Here is an 18,427-nt window from a genome sequence, read left to right as displayed (position 1 = left end):
GACGAGACTTAGGTTTAATTATTTACATCTTTTGCTGGCTGACACTTTAGGCTGGGGTAAGATAGACGACCTGGGTCCTTGCGCATGCGATTGTTTCTCAAGGCAGGATACTATGCATTTTGCCTGTTCTGCGATTTCTATTTATCTATATGCAGGCGGTAAATCCTTCCAATTTTAAAGAACAAAGGTTTCCTGCAGGCTAGACCAGCTCTTCTATACCTGCAGATATTGAGTAACCCTTGGGGAATTTTCAGCATTGCTAGCTTTCTAGTAGCAGCAGTTAGAGCAAGGAAAAAAAGGAAGTAGCGAGTAAAGCAGATTTATGTGTCCGGATCCTTCAATGTATTTGGGCCCTATTGTATATGTTATGTTTTTATATTGTTTGTATTTTATAATGAGATATGCATTTTTGGTTTGGCGCTTACATTTTAATCATGGATAATTTTATGTCAAATTATTTTTTAGTTTTATATTGTTTGAATTGTTGATGGGTATTTTTAACACACTTTTATGTTTTTCAATAATAACGGAATAAAGTAAATATGACTGACTGACATCTAAATGACTTCACTGATGACATCAGTGATGACATCATCCAGTCACTGTTTTTAAAAAGCTTATGAGTGTTAAATATACCTTAGCCAGCAACGAAGCAGTATATCTAGGGTTCATGGACCTCACCACAGCTTTTGACCATGTCAATAGAGAGAAAGTGTGGGCTCTGATGACTAGACTAGGGGTTGATCAGGGCCTGGTAAACATCTTGAGAGCATTGCACTGGAAAACCTCAGCCAAAGTGTGTTTTAATCTGGAAGGGGGCACTACGGCACCTTTTCCCTGCACTAGTGGGGTAAGATAGGGATGCATCCTGGGCCCGTTCCTGTTTTCCTTTTACATTAACAACTTAGACCAGGCGTTAGGTACATTGAAAGTAGATTCTCTCAGAGTAGGCTCCCGCCCGGTCCCAGTGCTGCTGTACGCAGATGATGCGGTATTCTTAGCCCGCACCCCTAAGCGTCTTCAGCGCCTGGTAGATGGGTTTGTCAGTTTTATGGACACATTAGACTTATCGGCTAACCTAACTAAGTCCTACATCATGTTGGCTGGAACGAAACCCTGCAAGAAGTGCTCTTACAAAATAGGCTCACATAAAATAGGGCTGGTATAGACCGTTTCCTACCTTGGTATGCTATTTGATGGGTTTTCAAATTTTAAACTTTAAATTGAAGAGCGGTGTTCCAAACTAGTGGCCTCGACCGGGGCCATAATGAACTATGGACGCAGGCTGGGTCGATGGTCCCCGGAACAAGTTATGCATAGCTCAATCTGTTGTTCCAAAGTGGTATATGGATCTGAAGTCTGGGATTTTGTAAGCACCCATCAGGTACAGATAGAGGAGAATAAATATCTGAGAAAGGTGCTCAAAACCCCACCAAGTACACCCGCCTATATTATTCATGAGGAATTAGGAAGGGTATATATCGGGGACTTGATTAAGGTCAGACCATCCATGGCCTGGTTAAAGATTTGGGCCAATACGGAGGCAGATCTAGGCACACAAATTATTAGAGACTGCATAGATAGGGACAAAGGAATGAGTATTCCGTGGCTAAAATATGTGAAGACTACCCTTGAGGGAATTGGGTGTAAGGACCTTTTTACCAACCCAACGGCAATCATCCCTCAAGACAAATTGAGAATCAAAAGAATTTTTATGGACATGGTAGCCTCACGCAGGGCTGCTGTGGAAGGAAGGAAGACCACAGTCTGCGCTCATAGAATGGTAAAGACAGGGGAAGGAATAGAACCCTATCTCGCTCTTATGTATTATGTACAGTAAAGATTCTTGATAAACCCGTTTTAGGCTCAACCTTTTACATCACTTACTGGCTGATCCTCCAGGTTTTACTATAACTGTTGAGCAGAAGGGTCCCTGCGGCTGCGACAATAGGTCTCCGCAGGATACCCTTCATTTTGTATTATTATGCCTATTTTATGCTTTACCCAGGCGTAGCTTTTTAGTAAGGATTTGAAAACAGGCGAAGTTCAGACACGCCAAGGTCGCCCTTTTATTTTTGCAAAGGGCCAACGACCCCTTTACATTGCTATGTACTATGAATTTCATTAAGGTTGCTTTAAGACTTAGGAACTCAAGAGGGCTGGGTTGAATGAATTCTCGGTCAACTGTCTCCATTGTATTTTGTCATGAACTGCATTTTATTGTATTTTAACTGTATCTTGCACTTTTATGGTATTTTCTAAATACCGAATAAAGAACTATTGGATTGGAGTGTTAAATATATATACTAAGATGTATTGGTGAATCAGTAGGTGTAGGTCTGTAAGGATGACTCAGTGGGTGCATGACTGACAGTATAAGTGAGTGATAAGGTGTCTCAGTGAATGTATAGATGAGTGACTGGTTGTGTAAATGAGTGTATCTGTCTGTCAGTTGATGTATAAATGTGTTTGTGGGAATATGAATGGCTATATGGGTGATTGATTGGTTGCCTGACTACCTCTATGGTTGTTTGATTGTCTGTGTGTGGGTGAGGAGACGTGTGACTGCCTGTATGGATGAGTGAGTGGGTGAGTCAGTGGCCATATGAGGTACTGTGTGCATGTCTGAGAAGCTGCATGAGTGAGTGTTTGTATGGCTGTGCCAGTGATTGACTGCATGTGTCAGTATGGGCAAGTAACTGGGTATGTGAAAGGCAGTATTGGTGAGTGACTATATAGATAAGTGTGTGCTTCTGGCAATAACTGTATAGGTGAGTGAGTATGTGTTACTATTTGTATGAGTAAGTATACGGGTGTGTGTGTTACTGTTTGGGTGAGTAAGTTGCTCTGTGATTAACTGCATGGCTGAGTGTCTAGGAGTGTGAGTAGTTCTATGGCTGACTCACTCAGTGTATGAGTGTCTGTATGGGTTTATGAGTGGATATGTCAATGTCTGTATTAGTGAGTAAGTGGGTGTATAACTGACAGTATGTGTAAGCGATTGAATGTGTATGTATATCTATGAATCAGTGAGTGGGTGTGTAAGTAGTGGTATGGCTTTGTGAATGGTTCTGTGGGAGTGGCAGTGGGTGTATAAAAGATTCTAATGGGGTGTGCTGCATCACAGATGCTGTGATAACTGATGTCATCAGTGATGTCTTCTGAGAAGTTATCAGTGATGTAGTCAGTGAAGTCACTGACCATGTAATAAGTGATGTAATATGTGAGATCATAAACAGTGCATTGCAGATGTGCGAGTTTGAGTTAACTCAGGTAACTATAACAGCTGAATTTCTCTGGTGTTGTACCAGTGAAATGTCAGCCTAACTATAACGTCCCTGTAACTTTCGTTTTTTTTTACACAATTTGTAAGTTTTTTTGAATTCAATTTGCTTACTATAACATCCTTGTAACCTTTGTTTTTTCTGTGAATTTCTAAGGATTTTTTAAATTGTGTTTGCTAACTGTAACAAAACTGTATCCTTTGTTTTTAAGTGAATTTCTAAGGTTTTTTTAAAATTGTATTTGCTAACTATAAAGTCCATGTAAACTTTGTTTTTTTCAGTGAATTTTTAAGGTTTTTTTAATTTCTATGTGCTAACTATAACGTCCCTGTAACCTTTGTTTTTTTCATTGAATTTCTATGTTTTTATAACTAATGATCGTGTTTGCAGAGTTGTGGAGAGATGGACTGGGCCTCCAACCAGCTCTCAGGAATCCCCATGTGTAGGACTTACATGGGGTAGCAGGAGGGCTTTTTGACACCTAAGGTCTCTCAGGAGTAAAGTGGACTTCCTCCCCCAACCATTAGTGCATCACGAGCGGAGCTGCATTTACAGAGTGGTGGAGACAGTGGGCATGGCACCAGAAAGGCCGCTTAGCCATTCCACTGTGTGGGACTTACTGGGGGTAACAGGAGGGATAGTTGGCCCCCAAGGACATCCTTGGATCCCAACTACTTCTCCTGCTACCTTCAGTAAGTTCCATACAGTGGGATTGCTGAGACATTGTAAGAGGCCATGCCCCCTTTCTCCACCACTCTGCAAATGCGCCTCATGGCACACTACTAGTAGGGGTGTTAAGCCCCAATGGCTCTTGAGGGGCCTTGGGGCCAACTAGCCTTCCTGTTATCTCCAGTAAGACCCACAGAGCTGGATTGTTGAGAGGTGGTCAGAGGCCACAGCCCCTTTCTCCACTATTCTGCAAATGCGCCTCCTGGCATACTGCTGCGTGGGGATGAAGTCCACTTTAGTCCTGAGGGCCTCGGTAGGCAAGGGGACCTCACCTCCTGACCAGCAGTTCACCAGGAGGTACGTTTGCAGAGTGGTGGAGAAAGGGGGCATGGCTTCCGACCACCTCTCAGCAATCCTTCTGTGTGGGGCTTACTGGAGCAAACAGGAGGCCTTGTTGGCCGCTAAGGACCCTCAGCAGCCAAGGGGACTTCCGCCCCCAACTAGGAACAGGCCAGGAGGTGCGTTTGCAGATTAATGCTTGAAAATGGCAAAACATGGTACAAGTACTTTTGAAAAGAGTTGCAAAAAAATCAATTTTGTGTCACAGAGAAAACATATGCAATTAATATATTTACTTTTTATTGAAAAGATACAGCATATCATTAAAACAGATGTTTGTAAAATACATTAAATGGAATAGAGAGAGAGCAATTAATCTGACAAGTTGATTCAACATTTAAAATCAGTATACAAGCATTGGTTAGATTATAAAAACTGAATTTATTAAAGACCGGTAGTAGGAGAGAAAGAATTAGCAGTATTAACCACCAAATCCCTTCATAAATGCTGGGTGTTACCAGATGTGAGATCCAAAAGCCTCCATCTAGCTGGCTCCCAATTTTTCCTAGCTCATTGCACCTACAATGGTTTTGAATGACAGCCAGGTCCAACCCATAAAGAAACTCAAACTCCTGCCATCAGGACACAGGATCTGAAACCTCGTTCTGAAGTCAGACCCGAGCAATCACCAGGCTGGTTGAGGTTCTCCCAAAGAAGAAGACCCCTTAGTCAGCTGAAATATTATACCCATGACCATGGACGTCATTTGGGAGTAGTCAGGGGATACATCTGTGTCCCCTTCTACTCATGGCACTTATTTGGATCACCCATTGCCTCAAAGGGGGCAAAATTACTTTAAAGGACAACTGAACAATACATAACATTTATTCCTGAAGATGTGGTTGACAAAAAGTCAAGGAACTACTAATTTCTGTTGCAAATGCTAAAAATAGTGACTATTAATTGACCAAAATATCTTTATGAAATACAAAAATAAAATGTCAAATTTCTTTTCATCAACGACCACGACACATTGTACAGGATCTCACATAATCCTCTAGCAGCTTGTTTAAACAATATAAATAGTGAGAACTGGCAACCTGTTTAAACATGGTTCTGCCTATAAATGGAAAGCTATACTTACAGGTGAATCGGTCCATTTTTTGGCCCAAAGCCTGCAGTACATCATGTTCGGTGAGCAGAAGACCCACTCATCCACATTTACAGCTATTTGGCCAGAATGGCAAGCATGATGGTCCCACAGGACATCAGCTTTGTTGATGATAGATCCATCAATCTACATGGGGGCTTAAGAGACAGGTAATATCTTGCGGTGTGGCTTACCATACAGCATTAAACATGCGCACAAATCAAATACCCAAAAATCATACACACTGAGTCTACTACAGGGAAGGAAACCTGGCTGTTGTCCTGAAGTATCAGCTGCATTTCGTGAAAGGCTTTGTGTCTCTGGAGGGCACAATCTGAACCAATGGTCTTCTTTCTCAAAAGTCTGCTAAACTCTAAGGTTGTTTGGAAATGGTGGTGGGTATCTATGCACATTTACGTGTACATTTTAGTAGTAGATGTGGAAGGGACCAAGGGCAGAGAAAGGGAAGTGGGGATAAATTACTACTAAATGAATGGGGCTTAGGTAAGGATTTGGGAGGGTTCATGCTAATACAAAACAAACACCCACGGAAGAGTAAGAACATTGCAATGTGCAAATACACCTCTAAATTTACCACAGCCCTAAAGGTGTCAAATCAGGCTCAAATTACTTGATCACAGCCTTGAAGTATGCCAAGCACCACAGATGGACAACCACTGGTACTGCTACTCATTCACATAGAAAACAATGAAAGCAGAGAATTAAAATAACACCCCATTGGAAATGATTTTAAATAAATTAAACTAGTTTTGCAATTCAAATTGTATATATATATATATCTTTAAGTGATAAATAATGGATAAATATTGATTATTTTGTTCAAATAATGATAAATATCATTTATAAAATACAACTTTTAAATGTTTTTAAAAAGATTAGAAATATTTTACAGGTATTAAATCTAAAACTTTTAGCCAAGTTTACCTAAATAAAAAGTAAAAATATTAGTGACCCGGAGTATTTTTTTTAATTACAGTTTAAAATGCAATATTAATATATTGAATCAATATTTTACAATTTTTGTATCATTTAAAAAACATTTAATTTGAGGAGTTAACATGAAACATTATTTTATTATTTTCAGGATAATATTTAATAATAATAATTTACAGTTATACTATGCATTAAAAGAATAATACTCTTTAATAATTCTCCCTTTACTTTTGCATAGGGAGTTCTCCATCTCGCTAATCTCTACCAACAGGTGAAGAGTTACTACTGGCAACTTGACTCTCAAAAATTCTGTTGTTGGAGGCAGCATCCCCTCATTTGAGATGGTGAGCACATGTAAGTCAACGCCATGTGTAAATCTCCTCTTGCAAATGGTGAGCAGCTACAGGTATCAGACTGCCTGATCCATAACTGCAGAATGACTGAAATGTTTTTCATAGGTTTTTTCCCTCCCATTTCCTGGCCAGGAAAAACAAGTGGCACGGTTTGCACAAGAATTCTCTTCACTATCCAATGCAAATCAAATTACCCCAGCTATTTTTGTCATCTCTACAATGAATGATTCTTTTACTAACATAAATTACCGCAGCTATTTTTGTCATCTCTACAATGAATGATTCTTTTACTAACATATTGTAGTTATTTTAATGATACATTTGAGACGCTTGCAAAATTGTTAGTTGAACAACTCTAGCGTAAATCTGCAGCAATAAGAGAACAGACATTTACTATATGAAACTTGTGTATTTTAATTGTTATTTGGCGTGCAAACACTTACAAGCACCATAACATCATGTGTAATGTAATGGAGTTGAAACCTGTTATCTTACATACAACTCAATACATTCATACAAACAATCCAAACAAGAAGTTAATGATATATTTAGGTTTTTATGTAAAAATGAAATTGTTAAATACATTAGCAACAGCTAACTTCCAAGCAAACAGGACATTTTGGTTTAGTGACACACTGCTAGACATTACTTACCAGTCTCCACTCTACCAGGGATTCCTGTCAAGCCTTCAGGATGCAGGATCTGTAAGACCTTCTCCTCAAAGGGAATACGTTGTAATGGGGGGCTGGGAGAACCACCACCAGTCCTCTGGTCTCCAGGTGATGCTTGGAGGCCAGGGAACACACTCCCTCTCAGCTCTTATCAACTTTTCCTAATTTCCTCCTTTGTGCACTGGTTGTTTACAAAAGCATTCACTCTGTCAACTATTCTGGTTCACATTTTCTTTTCGGAGATATTGTTGTATTGTGGACTTTGGCTCAAAACGATTGTGGCTCTCCTCTAATTATTTATCCACCATGACTGACAGTTGACCCTGTGTTAAATGGGGGTTTCTCCTCAGTGCCATTATCAAAATAAATATTATGAAATCAAATTAATTACCCACAAGGCAATAAATGAAAGGAGAAAAATGGAACAAGAAACGGGGAAAGCAAGAAAATGCCCTGACTTCAGTAGGCACATTTCTCCTTTCAAATGCTGTGGTGCTGTAGAGTGGCAAAGGATCGCAGTCTAAAATGGAGTGGGCTTTATATTGTGTTATGAAGGTGAAAACGATTAGGCAAAACGCATATGATGTGAAATTCAAGCTTCCATCCTACAGCCACAGTCCTATGTTGACCGCACCCGGTGACGGAATCACTCTGTCTGCAAGCCACCACTAGAATACTACCAATATAACAGAGAAATCTAAATAGGCTCAGCACAACCCCACTACTCTAATGGCAATGGAGTATTATTCCGCAGCAGAGGAGTGCCCCACGTCAGTAACAGTAAACTGCATATGCAACGCTAAACACTCTGTTGACGCAGACAGAGATTCAGCCTGCATGTATCTAAATAGGGTGGCCAGGATTCCACCAGCTTGATGGAGTTCGTGGATTCTCTGCTGCGGAATGACAACTGTAGTCTCACCAAGATCTAAATCAGGCCCTGAGTGATTTGCCCAGAATTACAAAATACAGTGCCTCGAACCTGGTTCTCCAGTTCCAAGCCAGCAGCCCTGAGTTGGGCCAACTTAACTAAACACATATTAACAAGGAAATATGTCTTGCATGCTGATAAAACACTATTTTTGTTGCAACACGTTTGAGGTAAACACAAAATTAATACAAAGGGATTTATTCCTCACCCTGTCGAATCATCCAGTGTAAACAAGATGACTTGATAGATGACAATTCTCTGTCCTGTAACTCTGCAGAAAAACAACAAACAGAAGGAACCGGATCAATGTGATCCTGTTCCTGGTGTTTGCTGTTCATTATATTGAAAATCAACTCTCTCCCCAGATCTCGCCGCCAGATCTACACGTGTGTAGGAGGGGCTGCCAGAGAACAGATTTATTTTTGCCATTTTGAAACAATTGTATTCAGCCAGCAACACCAAATTTGTGTATTGGTCACCATAGCAATGAGTGAGCCAAGACTGGCAGGTAAATAATATAATAATTGCCTAGAGCAGTAGACAAAGCAGCATTGCAAAAAAAACACCAAAGTGCTTCCATACTTTTAAAGCTCTTACAATCCCCACAGTGTCCTCTATGTGTGACTGATGCATTTTAATGCAGTGATGCAAACACCAGCACTAACATATTTTAGTCTAATCCCTGATGAGGGGTACTTGGCAGGGCTGGACTTATATGTATTAAAAGGTAAGGATTAGGCCTCGCAAAAGGTTTATTTTGCTAAGCCAAAATGGCAGTGTAAACCGTACACGCAGGTTGCAATGGCAGGCCTAAGACATGGCTAAAGGTCTACTGGACTGATTGGCACAATGTGTGCTGCAGGCCCATTAGTAGCATTTAATGCACATGCCCTGGGTACATGTAGTACCACTTTACTAGGGATTTAGAAGTAAATTAAATATGCCAATTGGTGGTAAGCTGATGTTACCATGTTTCAAGGCAAGAGCAGGAGCACTTTAGCACTGGTTAGCAGTGGTAAAGTGTGCAGAGTCCTAAGGCCAACAAGAACTAAGTAAACTAAAGCAGGTGGCTCGAAGGCAAAAAGTTGGAAGAAACTCACACCAAGGAATTCAGGTTCAACAAGGCCTTAGCATAACCTTAGTATGACATGCAGTTAAGGGCTTTGAATTGCAAGTTTGACATATATTACCCCTTATTCAGGTCAAAGAAGAGCATTAATCAATTTCATTTTTGCTTCACTGTCGCAGTTTCTCAATTTTCTAAATACAAAGCATTGGAAAGGACAAACATTGACCTATTATCCCTAACCATCACTGCACTCCCTGATGCAAAGTTGTGATGATTTAGGTAGTCAAGAAAGGCTTTGCCGCACAGTACGAAAAAATGCGTCAGTCACTCATACAATCAATTTTACATAAAAAGGTTGGTGGTCAAGTAAGATCAAATCTTGGGTAAGGTTGAATCTGTGGGCCTCAGACGTGAAGAGGCCTGTGGCCTTCAAAGGGTCCCCATAGCAATGGAATGGGAAGCTCTGCTACAAAAGCTGTACGTTCTCAAGGAGGACATACCAGACAGAGAGGACCCACCAGACAGAGAGGACCCTCTGACAAATCGTTAGCCATTATGGTACTGTGACCTACTGCATAGTCAGTTAATCTGTCTCCTCTACTATTTCGAGCTCTCACTCATTGTTGTTATTACATGTGAAAAGTTCTGTGGCAATATGTGCACAACCCCGTGCACTGAAATGTATCTTTAGACAAGAGGGTTCACCCATAGGGCCAGCAATTGCATATACTGCTCCTCAGTAGTCCACATTGCATGTACTGCTGTTATTAGCTACTTACCTAGGACCAAGTACTCCTGCTGTAATACATTTGTTGTCATACAATGCCTAGGCCTTCTACTGGAATAGTTAACATGATCTTGCCTCTTGTGTCCATATGTATACTACATACATACATATGTGTTGATATTTTAAAAATCAATAAAAATTGGTTTTAAAAAAACTATGTTCCAATCTTTGCAATAAAGTCCAAGACCTTCACTTCTTGGCAGGGATAAAAATCACAAACTAAAACGTACTAGGATTTTGAAGGTAAGAGGCTACCTCAGAAGTTTATTGAGGAGATTTCATTCATTTTTAAGTACCATAGCAAAGCACAAGAAAATCACTTGCCTTAAAAGGTTATACAAGTAGATGGGTAGATGATCCAATCATGGCTTGAATTATCCAAGAACAAACTGTTTCATTAATCTCAGCCACGCTGCGTGATACTGAGAATAATTGTACACAAAGAGTCAGATGCACAAAGCATTTTTGCAGTCGCAAACCAGGTAAAATGTGCCCATTTTGTACGCAAATGACAAATTGTGACCCAAAACTAATTCAGTATTTGGAAGGGATGTGTTTTGGGTTTCTCTAACAATACTGAATCGAATTTGGATGCATTAATGTTTTGTGCCCAATTCCGGTTGCAAAACAATAATGATCTTTTACCACCTCCCCAATAGAGGTGGTAAGTCATTTGCAAATAAGACACCTTCCCCTTGGTAAGCGTTTGCAAAAACATTGTTTAAGAGTAGGCAGTGGCCCCATGGACCACTGCCTACTCTTAAATTATTAAACTTCCACTTTTCTTTTTTTTTTAAATTTTATTCCATTTTCCTTTAAGGAAAACGAGTCTCTGGTTCACTATGACAATTAAGAGAGTGCTCTTCAGAGTACTCAGACAACAGCTCTGATTGCACAGTAGTAGTAGCTGTGCAACCAGAGCTGGTGTCAGCCTGACAGCCAGCTTCCCAGACATGAGGGGACATCACCCCATGTCTTGACTTGTTCAAAGAAGCTGATTATCTCATCGGTGGTGCCTAGAAAACAAACTGGCTGCTGAGAAAAAGAAGGAGCCTGCCAAACCTGCAGTATGTGTGACTGTCCTGGAAGAGCAATTAGCATTCAAACCCAGGTTCTGATGGGGTCTGCCAGAAGAAGGACGGAGGACAGCAATCTGCATACCCTAGATTTTGGTGGGCATCAGACTCTCTGACAGGCAGTTCCACATGGAAAACGCAGAACCACTATTGTTTGTGCTGCAGCGACTAAGCAAAGCAACCTTGGCTCATCCTGTTACATGGTAACCAAGAAGTGCAAACCAGGCTCATCCAAGTGTGGTTGTGACCAAAAAGTGCAAAAAGTACCCCCTGTGCCACTGTGATGAAGAAGTGTGAAAGCAGCTCATCCTGTTCAGCTGCGCTCCAGAGTCCGGTCCTACCCACCTGTACCTTCATACCTTGGTTGTAAGAGATTGGGGTATTGATTGTGAAGGGTGGAAGACCTTCTAAGGCAACAACTACCATCCTTGTGAGGGTGAACAAAAAAAATGACTCAATTAACCTGTGCGTAACTCTCTGGCAACTTGGAACAAAAGCAGTCAGGTTTAACTTAGGGGCAAAGTGTAAAGTATTATGCAGCATGCCAACAGTAACAAAGTAAAAAGACAACACAAGAAAAATCAAGGACCAATTTAGAAAAATAGAGCACATTTTAGTTTTAAGTAGCCTTTGTGTGTCGGCGAGCACTGGTTGCTTCCCTTGTCAAGGCTCCAAGAAGTCTGGGGCTGACAATAGGTTGGTAACAAGGCCTTTGGGGGGGCTGGAGGCAAGCCTTTAAAGTGTAATTGGGGCAGGGAACAGCTCCACCCAAGCCATCCTGTCCAGATGGCTCATCCTGTCCACATCTAGTTCCCTTTTTGTCACTGTCTGGAAGGAGTAAACATCCAACTAACAGCAGATCCATTCACAGTTATGTGAACCAGGACACTGGCAGAAGGCAGAAATGGGTAGGACAAGAAAATATAAACTTTATACCGTGGCATTTTCCGAATTAAAAATTGCAATAGTAGCATTAAAGAAGATTTAACATTACAATTCATTTGAGTCCAAACAACGTATTTCTATCTGTTCCCAGTCCAAAGTTAGCACTTATTAAATGTAATAAGGTATCCTCATGTTAGCCAATGGGAGAGATAGGTCTTACACTAGTGAAAATGAATTTAGGAGTTTTCACTACCAGGACATGTAAAATGTAAACCCACATATCTTACTTTTTAAATGCCATGTACCCAGCCCTTTGGACATTTATGCCATCCTGTAGAGGTGACTCTAAAGTACTAAAAAGGAAGGTTTATTTTGCCAGGTTGAAATGACAGCTTAAAACTGCAGTACCGACTACAGTGGCAGGCTTGAGACATGTTTTAAGAGGCTACTGTAGTGGGTGCTGAAGACCTACTAGTGGCATTTAGTTACAGGCCCTGGGCACATGTAGTACCATTTACTAGGGACCTTCACGTAAATCTAATGTGCTGATTAGGTGTAGGCCAATTTCCCATCTTTGAAGGAGAAAGCACACGCACTTTAACATTGGTTAGCAGTGGTAAAGTACCACGAGTCCTAAAGCCAACAAAAATGAAATCAGCAAACAGCGTGAGTAAAGGTAAAATATTTGGGGGAATACTATGCTAAGGAGGTCAGATCTAACAATGACCAACACCCAGAAATTAGCAGGAGTGCGACTGGAACGAGATCCGACCCTTGAGGTCGTTGTTAAGCCAGGCTACCTGAAATTCCTGGCCGGAAGGTCTCTAACAATGTCTCCTGCTAGCGCCCTGCACCCATCAATCACCAGAGCTGAAGGAGCTAGCTTCTGACTTTGAAGTGTGTTCTCTCTCACAAACAGGAAAGAAACGAAGTACTGTAGTCTGGTAGCTGCAAGCTTTGGACATTTGCATCAGAGACCAGCATTGTGGTACAATACCAAAGACTAATGAGAACTGTGGTAAACTGGGAGTGCAAAACATACTAGAGGGGTATTTTCTACACCTGGACCTTGATTCAGTTTGAAAGAAACATTCTTAACCAGAAGGGAGAATTGTTCAGGGAGACGAGAGGGGAGTGGCTAGCAGATTAAGGTGCAGTACACCCAGCATTCAGTTAATTAATCTCTGTCTATTTACTATTACTTGTGTAGTATCTAGGTTTTGGGTGTAACAAAGTACTGGTTTGGACAGTCAGTTATTACACTGCTAGGTGATTGTTAAGTTCTGAGCTGGAGGACCTCTATACTACCTCCCTGAGAATCTTGTGACTGCTCGCCATCACTACCACTGAAAGTCAAGTTCTAAAGGGAGGGACTGCACTTTGCCTGGTTTCCAAAGCAATATTAGGATGGACACCTGGACATCAGAAGGCAAATGACTCCAATCCCTATGCTTGAGGACCATTAGCCCACACTCACCCAATGGCTCACACCATTTTTAGCTGTGACAAATGGATTTCAACTGTGCTGTACTAAGGTACGGATTTAGTTTCTGTACAGCAGGACCAGCAGTGAGCCAGATTTCGATTTCAATGATGTGATTTACTGTTCCTCTTATGGGATATCAATAGAAATGTCATCAAGATTTCCAGTGAACTGGGACCAACCTCTTTGTTGCAGGCATTTTACAGTTATAAACCATGGTACTATTGAGTGCCTACTTGAAGCTATGCAATGGCGAATATTATGCATTTCTACCTCCTCCTTTTTGCCACTAATGGCCCACTTATTTGACAGTTTTGTATGTCCAAAAAATAGAGTTTTGTTTATGCATACCTTAATAACTTGAGTGGTGTAGGTGGAGTTTTTCAAGATACATGCCACTTGAACACAAATACCGCAGCATTCAGCTGCCACCATTTTATATTCGTAGCCCTGTGTTAGAAGAGTAAAAGAGAACAGGTCAATCCTAAAACTAGCATTAGTGATATTTTCTGTATTCTGAATAGTTGTTCCAAGGAGTTGTGAAGACAAAAGTGGAGTTACAATCTGGCACATGAAGAGTACTTGACAGTAATTTAAAGATTGGAAGAGGAGTAAAGAAAATACCAGCAATTACAAATTAAGCTATGGTGAAAGAAGATCTTTATTAATGAAAGATGAGATTAACCAGTTATTTGCTTTTGGTAATGCTTTTTCTTGTGGATGCTCTATGTACTGCAGATTCCTCACCTTTAGAATATCCTAGGTACCGGACTAGGGGCCAAATGTATCATCATTTGCCACATACACAATGCAGCAAGACAACTTACTGCACTGCATCAAATGGAGAGACCAGGAATGCACCATAATTACTAACATATGGCACACCTTCTCTCTCTCTGCACTAGCTCACTTCTGGCTGCCAAGGCCAACACAGGCATCCTTGTCCCTTGGTGCAAGGATGTCTGAATTATAGCCCAGATTATTTTTCGGCATGAAGGGACACCTTCCTGCACAAAACCAACCTCCAGAGGCATTTCCTCGATGCGTGCTTCAAAATGCAGCACAAGTCGAAAGAGAAATAATGAGGAGAAATAAACATACTGCTACTTTTTACATCTCATCTGGGCAGGGGTAGTATTTTGATTTGTTCTCAGGCTTACTATTCTTAGTAAATGTAGGAATGCACCAGAAAATATGGTTTGATGTGTGGGAACACCTAAACTCCACCCACAGAACGCCTTCCCCACACAGAGCAGCAACTTGTGCTGCCTTGCGTTACTCCAGATGTACTATGCCACAATTAATCTGAAGTTGAATCTCCAAATGTACTATACCTTGATGAATCTGGACCCAGGGATGTTCCCAGTAATAAATCCTGTGTGCCAAAATGTAAACGCATATGGCACTGCAGCAATCCCTAACTGTCCCAGAAGTGAAAGAGCGAATAATATATGGCTGCCATCCCTGCGCTTTGGCATTAGTTTCATAATCTTTCACCTTCTGCGCCATGGAAAGCAGATTATTGTAAACAAATTGTGTGTGGCAGTACACTGAAATCTAAGATGGGACTTTACTAAGCTGTACAGAAGTTCACTCCATAGAACAGGGAGGGCAGTGAGGAATCGGAGGTTCAATAGAGTATCCACCCAAAAGAGCATTACTGAAGGTAGGTTACTTGTTCTTTTCATGGGTACCTATGACTGTAGAGTCCTCATATTTAGAAAAAATACCATAGCTGTACCTCCCATTGGTTGAGGGTCTGAGAAGTGAACTCAAATAAGATAATCTTTCAGGACAAACCTCTGCAAATATTCCTCTTAGCAGACCTGGTTGTCAAGGCAGTAGTGCTTTGTGAACGTTTATATCAACGTCCACATTGTAGCCTATCAGAGATCCAGGAAAGACACTTCCCTTACCAGCACAGTTGTTGTAGTTTGGCAGTTGTTAAATGGGCCTGCAGGCTTTCACGGGGCTCTTTGCTAGGCAACACATAACATATCTTTATACAAAGGACTATCCACCATGATATAATCCTTTTCTGCAGCACTCTTCCCTGGTCTACCATGCAATGATCCATTGTACTATGATTATAAAAGCCAAGGCTCCTCTACGGTCAAGTCAGTAAAGTCTCTTTTTCTCTTTTGAGGGGTGTGGAGAAGCAAAGAGGCAGATAGGGTAACGAATAGCCTGACAGAAAGGGTAAAACTTTCAACAGGAAGGGTACCCTAGTCATCAGAACCAATTTGTATGGAAAGAAGAGCGACCCTTGACCCTTGGTAGATTGCTCACCACACCGCACAGCACCGCCTGTGTGCCCATGCCTTAGCCCAGCTGCCACTGCTGCTGTCAGGGGTCGAGGCCCTCCTTTGCTCTTGATCGTGTTTTTGATATCTTTATTGTAAGTTCACTGTTTTGTCTATTGTCCTTGTTTCCCCCTTCTCACCTGTGCCATTACTGTGCCCTTTTGCCTGTTTGCCCATTTTCTCTTCTGTATCCCTCGCTGTTCATCTCTCCAGTTTCCCGCCACTGCATCCCCTGCTGCCCCGACCCCGCTCTCCCATTCACCTGCTCCCACCTCCCGGCTGCTCATCCCTCCCACCTCCCCTTCTTATGGCGCCGGCTGCGCGGTAGTGAGAGTGACCCTTGACCCTTGGTAGGTCGCTCCCCACACCGCACAGCACCGCCTGTGTGCCTTAGCCCAGCTGCCGCTGCTGCTGTCAGGGGTTCAAGGCCCTCCTTTGATCTTGCTCATGTTTTTGGTATCTTTATAGTAATTTATTGTAGGTTCACTCTTTTGTCTATTGTCCTTCTTTCCCCCTTCCCACCTGTGCCATTACTGTGCAATTTTTGCCAGTTTGCCCATTTTCTCTTCTGTATCCCTCACCATTCATCTCTCCCGTTTCCCACAGCTCCGTCTCCTGGAGCCCTGCCGCGACGCTCTCCCATTCGCCCGCTCCCCCCTCCCAGGTGCTCCTCCCTCCCACCTCCCTTTCATATGGCAGCCGCTGCACGGCTGCCCCAAAGGCAAGTCCGTCTGCACACAGCCGCACCTGCACCACGCCCAACCCTGGCTCCTGCGATTCCCAACACCGCTACGATGCCAACACCCTCCACGCACTCAACACCGGACGAGAATACGCATGCTGCATGGCCCCCTTGAAGCGCATCCAAGGACCCTTCTCCTGTTGTTGAACTCTGGGACCTTCTCGATTTAACCTCCCCAGACGTAGCCTTCCTGACGGAGAACTGGATGAACCCATCCTCGGCACCCGACATCGCCATAGCCGTCCCGGATGGCTACAAGATCACCTGCAGGGACCGCACCAATGGAGTAGGAGGAATTGCCATCATCCACAGGAACACTGTCAGAGTCTCAACCAACACCTACGACACCCTCAGCACCGCCAAACACCTAAACATCCAGATCCACACCAACCCCAACAAAACCCTTAGAGGAATCCTTGTTTACTGACTGCCAGGACCCTGACAACAGTTCAGCGACTCCATAGCCGACTTCGTCAGCACACACGCCCTCACCTGCATGGACTACATCCTCCTCAGGGACCTGAACTTCCACCTCGAGAACAACAACAACACCAACTCCACCACCCTGATAGCCAACCTCGGTCTCAGACATCCTGTCGCAACACCCACCCACTCCGCCGGCCACAAGCTTGACCCAACCTTCTCCGCAAGCCCCCACATCTCCTTCAACCACACCACCGAACTCCACTGGACCGACCACCGCTGCATCCACTTCACCTTCCGGAAACCCAGCACGCACCACCGCACCCAACAGATGCCTCGCTGCTGCTGGAGCAAAGTCTCCGAAGACCAGCTAACCACCACTCTCGCCCAGAGCCAACCCGCCGACCCCACCGACCCCGCCTCCCGCAACCTCATACAGTGGATCGAAGACTGCGCCAACAGCCTCACCCTGCTCAAGAAACCCTCCAACAGTCACACCAGCAAGAAAGCCTGCTGGTTCACTGACGATGATAAGTGCCAACACATTCGGAAAGAAAAGAACTGACATCAACGAGCAGTAGGGGCACCTATATGCTGCCACTCTGCTTCTTCTGGAGCACTATGGGATCGCAACGGACAACACAACATCACATATAGCATTCAGGAGTTAATGCTGGGAGAATTTTCTGGATCCAATCTGTCACCTGACATATTTTAAAGATGAGGAATCTGTGGTTAGAATTATCAATTGGAAAGATCACCTAAAAAGGCAAGACAAAGATGAGTAAAATTAAATGTATTCACCTGCTGGCAGTCTGTGAAACATTTGGTAGGTTCACACTTTACAAGATTCAATTGGGTGACTAGGTCGATTTTATCAGAGCAATAACACTCTGAGCAGGGCTCCGTGGGTGTGTAAACAAAAGCCCCAACCTGAAGAAAGATAAAAAAAGAACATTTTTATAAATAAACTTAGTTCATAAACAAAATAAAAACACAGACGATTTACATTCCTTCTCATTATGTGAAAGTCTGTCAAAAGCATATCCTGTCATGCAATCAAATGTTCATCTCAATGTGCAAGTGATTGCAGTTGCTTATACTCACTAATACAGAAAACCTTCAGCCAGCTAAGATAGGAAATCGTAGACGTATCCCTCCTACTACAAGTTTACATGATTTCCTGACAAATGTGCAAAAGTTCATGTACTCCATACACCCGGGGGTTAATTTACAGTACCATCAGAAGGGAGGTTTGAGGGGAGGGGGGCGCTATTCCTCAGGCCTTGCACTGTTTCAGGGCCGTGC

At 42.5% G+C, this 18,427-nt stretch overlaps 1 protein-coding gene across 1 annotated transcript in view; it reads right to left on the bottom strand.

Moving 5' to 3' along the window:
• LOC147733204 (intestinal mucin-like protein) overlaps positions 1–18,427 on the bottom strand; it is a 203,123-nt gene that overhangs the window by 52,157 nt on the left and 132,539 nt on the right. The window contains exons 9-10 of the mRNA XM_086956021.1: positions 17,924–18,052; positions 14,003–14,101 (exon numbers count right to left, since the gene is read on the bottom strand). Coding sequence (XP_086812147.1) covers positions 14,003–14,101; positions 17,924–18,052 — 228 coding nt within the window. The remainder of the gene's footprint in view (positions 1–14,002; positions 14,102–17,923; positions 18,053–18,427) is intronic.

This window comes from Lissotriton vulgaris, chromosome 2_1 (genome assembly GCF_964263255.1).
Source record: "Lissotriton vulgaris chromosome 2_1, aLisVul1.2, whole genome shotgun sequence".
Lineage (NCBI taxonomy): Eukaryota > Metazoa > Chordata > Amphibia > Caudata > Salamandridae > Lissotriton > Lissotriton vulgaris.
The sequence above is the reverse complement of the archived record's forward strand: the minus strand, read 5'-3'. Positions and strand labels throughout refer to the sequence as shown.